The sequence below is a fragment of the Hippocampus comes genome, unplaced genomic scaffold (assembly GCF_001891065.2).
Source record: "Hippocampus comes isolate QL1 unplaced genomic scaffold, H_comes_QL1_v1.1 scaffold120, whole genome shotgun sequence".
Lineage (NCBI taxonomy): Eukaryota > Metazoa > Chordata > Actinopteri > Syngnathiformes > Syngnathidae > Hippocampus > Hippocampus comes.
Genome location: NW_017805781.1, coordinates 44,772 through 50,705, shown reverse-complemented (window position 1 = coordinate 50,705; position 5,934 = coordinate 44,772). Strand labels below are relative to the sequence as shown.

Below are 5,934 nucleotides of genomic sequence, written 5' to 3'. Positions count from 1 at the left end.
CTATGTGTGTAGATACTGAGGCTAGATCCGTAGCATCCGATTAGCTGCTCAGAGTAAATTGCTTATGGCTCGACGGACATTCAAATAAACGAACTTTTCCTCACATGCTTTACTTGTTATCATGCTAAAAACCTTACGCTAACTGGAGCGCTAATTAGAGAGAAGGCGAGTTCCATCACGCTAACTATGGCCATCGAGGACTACGAAGCGTTCCGTGGCTGGCTTTAAAAGTTCATTGCATGACATCAGCTGAGCAACGCTGTCTTGGGTGGCGATTGAGGGGAGGTCGAGTTAGAGACAGTGAGAGGGTGGAAAGAAAATCCACCGGGTCCAGGAAGTATTTGTTATTGTTAGATTCAGACGCAGCATGAACGTTGCATTGCTAAAATGGCTACAAAACGGACCTTTGCATGTCAAGCAGCTAAGACAAGAAGAGCTCTGATGCTGGAAGAGAGGGTAAAAGTGATCAAAATGAAAGACGGAGCAAGGACAATAAAACACATTATCCAAGAAACTGATGTAAGTGAAAGTGAATGCTGATCGTAAAATTCGCAATTTCTTTCCCTTTTTTTTCTTTCTACACTGACTATATGAAGTGTCAAATAAGTCTGTGCTCATACTTATGCACTATTGGAATAAAAATAGAGTACACATCCGTTTGTGTGTGCGTGTACACATATGTTTGTGTGTGTGTGTGTGTGTGTGTGTGTGTGTGTGTGTGTGTGTGTGTGTGTGTGCTTACATCTGAGATCAAATTTGCTACAGTGACAAACCCCGTTTTCAAAATTTCTTGCTGCAAACATGATTTTGTTGTAGAGGAGTTTCACTGTATACATAAATATGAAGCTTTATTTATTATTAATTTATCGTAGAAAGGGTTCCGTCAGTCGTCATTTGTACTTGTGGGTAAAAAACAAAAAACAAAAAAGGACGTTTCTCACAGAAGCTTCGTCAGCGGTGGACAACTCTGAAGTCTCCGTGAAGACTCCAGGAAATTGCTCTGCGCTAAAAGGCTGAGCGTGGCCTATTTGAGGACTGGTTGGGATGGTTAGTCACGCCCCTATGGTGAAATTTTCACCCTCTCTGAGCCGTGAAGGAGGTATCAGGTTTAACCTGTCTCCTATTTACAATAACTTGTTGACCACCAAGGGACACAAACATGCTGATCAGGCTAACTGAAAGTAGCTATTCAGCCCTAGCCCAAACAATAGGCCTAATCAAGACCCAACGATAGGGAATTTAGAAATCAATGGGCCTCTTCACCATAGGGGCGTGACTAACCATCCCCACCCAGTCCTCAAATAGGCCACGCTCAGCCTTTTAGCGCAGAGCAATTTCCCGGCGTCTTCACGGAGACTTCAGAGTTGTCTACCGCTGACGAAGCTTCTGTGAGAGAAGCGAAACGTCCTTTTTGATTTTTGTTTTTTACCCACAAGTACAGATGACGACAGACGGAACCCTTTCTACGATGGAACTTTCCTGTACGACTGAGAGCCTCCACAAGCATATTATTAATTTAATTATTGGAAATAACATAACAAGTGATTTGTACTGACTGGGTGAAGATATGTCGTTATCTACATTTGTCAAAGGAATTATATGCTTTGAAAACAACACATTAATTATTTATACAAATTATTAAAAATAAAAAGAACGTTTGCTGGAGGTCAAAATGGTTTGTGATGAACCAGAGCAACAAACAATTTATCGGAATCAGCCATCTCGAATGGTTTAAGGTCGGAACCCGGACAATCCGAGTGAGACTTCTCTGATTTAACACTTTCCACGAATGCACCATAAGCAGTTCATAAATATAATACAAGATCATAAATATCAAAATGCGCGCCGCGAGCCAATGGGAAGTAATGTCGTCACAGGTCGGCCATCTTGGGACGGGGCTGCTGGAATCGAGCGATGACCTGAGCCTTTGCCATGGAGGTTCAGACAAATACAACTCAACATGTCAATAAGTTATGACTTCCCCGCTTGGTTCATTTTGTATACAATTAAAAAACGTATACTTTATACTTAGACTAATTGTGTTTAATGTTTTCTATTTTTACTAAATGCAGTTTTTTTATGTCTTGAATTTGTAAAAAAAACAAACAAACAACCCCCCCCCCCTTTTTTTTTTCACTGAAGAAGGGTTCGGTGCATATGAACTGGTTGGATTCGGTACTTCTAATAAGGTTAAGAACCACTGCTATAGTGGTTAATACACCCCATCTACCAAATCCTCAGCCGACCAAACGGCTTGGTTAGTCGGGTAAACGTCAGAGATGCAATTATTTAACTGCAGACTTAGCTTCCTGAGACCCCTGATACTCATGTGAGGACATAACATTTCTGTTTCTGAGACCATTTTTTATTATGGCGTATCAGCCACATTTGGGTGACACTGCCCACACCCTCTTATGATTGAACATGACACCCGTTTCAGGAAAAAGTAAAAAGTGTCAAAGTCCAGTGATGAAAGTCCTCCGGATTTTCCCGGAATTCCAGATTTTCAAATTTTCATGAACGTTCCTCTGGAAAATTGAGGAAAAATTGCCTAAAATTAATCCGGATATTAGTTGACAACATTGAACGAACATGCGTTTCAGTTCGTTGTTTTGCTGGTTGCGACACCACTCGAGCGAAGCGCGACTCAGCACTCAATAGTCCGCTGCTCTCTACTGTGCGTGCATCAGCGCAAACATGTACGCACGCGCGCATCTTTTGATTTCAACCAATCAGCACCGACGCAACCGACGACATAGTTCAAAGAAGCTTTGATCTACGACAACAGCTAAGCTAGCGGAGAGCGGAGACGACACAACGCTCGATGTCGGATGGACGTGTTTTTCTGTTAATCTGTGTTTCCCTTTTTGTCCAAATTTTGCTTTCACGAGCGTAGCCATGTTGAGGCACTAACACTAGTAACAGTAACACCCCTCCCTTCGCATTCTCATGGCATCGCCATATCTCGGAGATTTTGAAATTTCGGCAAGAATGGAAGCCACAAAGGGTGCACGTGTGCACACAAAAGGCAGATTAATCATTGAATGTCGAGTATTTGAATAGTGTTTTTTGTAAACTAATTCATGCGTGATCGGCTAGATACGGGCCCAGCGCAATTGTTCAAACAGCTAGACAGGCAAGCTGACATACATGCAACAGGCGCGAGTGTTAGGAACACGTTCAAGTGGTTATGGCTTGAGGAAAAGGACTTTAACGGAGATTTTTTGTCCGACTGCATTAGAAAGGTCAACAAACCTGGTAAGTCAGTTAAAATCATTTTCTCTCTCTCTCTCATATGTATATATATCATATATATATATATATATATATATATATAAGATATCCTTTATATGTCCCACATTGGGGAAATTTACAGTCTACAGCAGTATGATTGGGTAGAAAGAAGAAAGAAGAAAAACAAAGTGTTCGCATTCACAAAATAAATGTTAGAGTTTAATGTACACACATATATTCCGGAATTTTCCGGAAAGTCCACTTTCATCTCTGAAAATCTGAAAAAAAGTTCAAGTCAAACTCCTAAAGCAAAATAGAGAAAGGTCAAATGTGTATTCCCATTTTCTTAATGAAATCAGTGTATTTAGTTACAATAAAATCTCTAGCTTCATATGGCATTAACATGTGGCAAATTTCATTCTTAGCTGCAAAGTAAAATGGCAGTAAATCTGAAGTACTCGTTTGAGGACATTGGGATTATGTAACAGAATTGATTATGCCACGTGTTGGGCTAAATTTGTGACTGTCTGACTGAATTTACAGTTATATATAGGTCTTTCAAGTGGCACATTTGCCTACTTATGTGGTTAAAATATTTTGGAAAGAATTAGACAAATTTACCAACTGTCTCAACTCTAAATTTGAATTACTGGGGAAAATATATCGTCCGGGGTGGATTGACTGCGTTTAGTAATTGTAGAGAACTTTTTGAGTTTGAACACTTAATCCAATGGTGCAGAGCAGGGGTGGCCAACCCATCAGAGACTAAGAGCCAATTTTTTTTTACTGTGTTACTGCAAAGAGCCACATCATAGACATGGGCATGTAGCAAAGGAGTGGCAAGCCAGCCTTTTTTCCGAACCACGGACACTCTCGGATTTTACCCCCCTCACTTGGCAACCCCATCGGATTTATTCGCCCACTTCACTCCCCTCCATCTGCGACATGGCCAACAAGGATGCCTTCCAGCAGCTCCTTGTGACGCAGCACCTCATGCAGGACGAGCTCCAGGAGTTACGCGTCGTAGGAAGGAATGTCGCCACGGCCGTGGATGCGGCATGAGTAGTGGACATAGCAGCGGCCACTTCCGCCACTTCATCGAGGGCGTTCGAGTCATCGTCTTCACTGACCACAAGCCATTGCTCTTAGAGGTAAGATCGGGCCGCCCGAGCCCAACCCGAACCCGAAGCAATGATTGACATTTTAGGCCCAAATGTCAATCATTGCTGGGTTGGGTTCGGGTCGGGCTTCTCTCTCGCTGACCTTTTTTTTTTTTTGTTTTGAGGGCGTGAATAGTTTTGGACACGAGAGACCGTGGTTCGCAAAAAAACAGAAGTGGCCTCATCACAACACGTACTGTACTAAACTCTCGCAATGACAATTCTGTCACGTAGCGAGGTGGATCCCAAAAAAGCAGCCAGGAGGGAGGAGCAGGGTGTACTTGAAAGATTGTATTAAAACTCAGAAAACTAAATCCAAAACAAACAAAGTCCAAAGTATCAAACAAAACACATAACCGAAGATAAAACATAACAATGACCAAAACCTGACTGAAACAAACATGACAGCAAACAGCAACAAACAAACATGACAGTAGCACAAAGCAACAATGACCCGACAATGATTGCTCGGGCTGGGAGTCCTTTTAAAGCCACTAATTACCTAATGACCAACAGGTGTGCAGCTGCAGGGGAGCCCTACAGTGCCACCTGTTGGTCCCAAACCGAATCATGACAAATTCAAAGAACTCCTTCATGTCTCTATGATCCCATCGTCATTGTTCTTCTTTGTCTCGCTGCTTCTCTCCAAGTGCCGCGCTCGATTCTTAAGGACGTACTGCTGCTGTGGTGAATGGCCCAATCTTCAACCCGTCAAAATGACGGACGGCCTTAAATTTTCCCCGTCGACTCCGTCAATAAAATGACGGACGGCCTTAAATTTTCCCCGTCGACTCTTAAAAAAAATCCGTCAATCATGGAAAATTGTCGGTTAATGTAACCTCTTCAGAAACAGAAATATAAAAGATGTAAATGTTTATACAGTCTTGTTTAACTTAGATTTTGGTACAAAAGACAGGCTTTGTTATCAGAAATCACCCCTCCTCCTCCCGAGTCCTCACAAATAAAATATGAAATCTCGGGTTTGCTTCGGGCTAGGGGCTGCAAATCAAGTTAAGTGATCGGGTTCGGGCCGGGTCGGCCTTAACCCACATGCAATAATATTGATTGTTACGTTTAAAGTATTTGTCCCACATTGGGTTGCGCTTTGAGGTGTGACAACTTTTTTCACTTTGGAATTTTTTTTCACTTTCAACTTTCAAAATGTTCAGTGGCATCTGGCCAAGACATACATGTATTTATTTATTTATATTTGGCGCCCTCTATGAGCCACAGCAGCAGGAGTGTGTCAATCACACACTAACTATGCTGCATATGTCAATAAAAAAACCACCCAGTCCAAATCTTGCATACGACATAAATAGAGCCTTGAATATGTCACCAAACCGCAGAAACAGAATTTTTCTTCATGCCTGCTTTTTTTCTGCAATGGCCATTTCAAAATAATGCAACATAAAACGTATTTGTCCAACATTGGGTTGCGCTTTGAGGTGTGACAACTTTTTTCACTTTTGAATTTTTTTTCACTTTCAACTTTCAAAATGTTCAGTGGCATCTGGCCAAGACATACATATATTTATTT

At 41.8% G+C, this 5,934-nt stretch overlaps 1 protein-coding gene across 1 annotated transcript in view; it reads left to right on the top strand.

Moving 5' to 3' along the window:
* The first annotated feature begins 4,292 nt into the window (after window positions 1-4,292).
* LOC109524784 (uncharacterized) overlaps window positions 4,293-5,934 on the top strand; it is a 19,122-nt gene continuing 17,480 nt past the window's right edge. Inside the window, 1 exon segment of the mRNA XM_019884884.1 lies at window positions 4,293-4,385. Within this exon segment, the coding sequence (XP_019740443.1) occupies window positions 4,293-4,385 (93 nt within the window).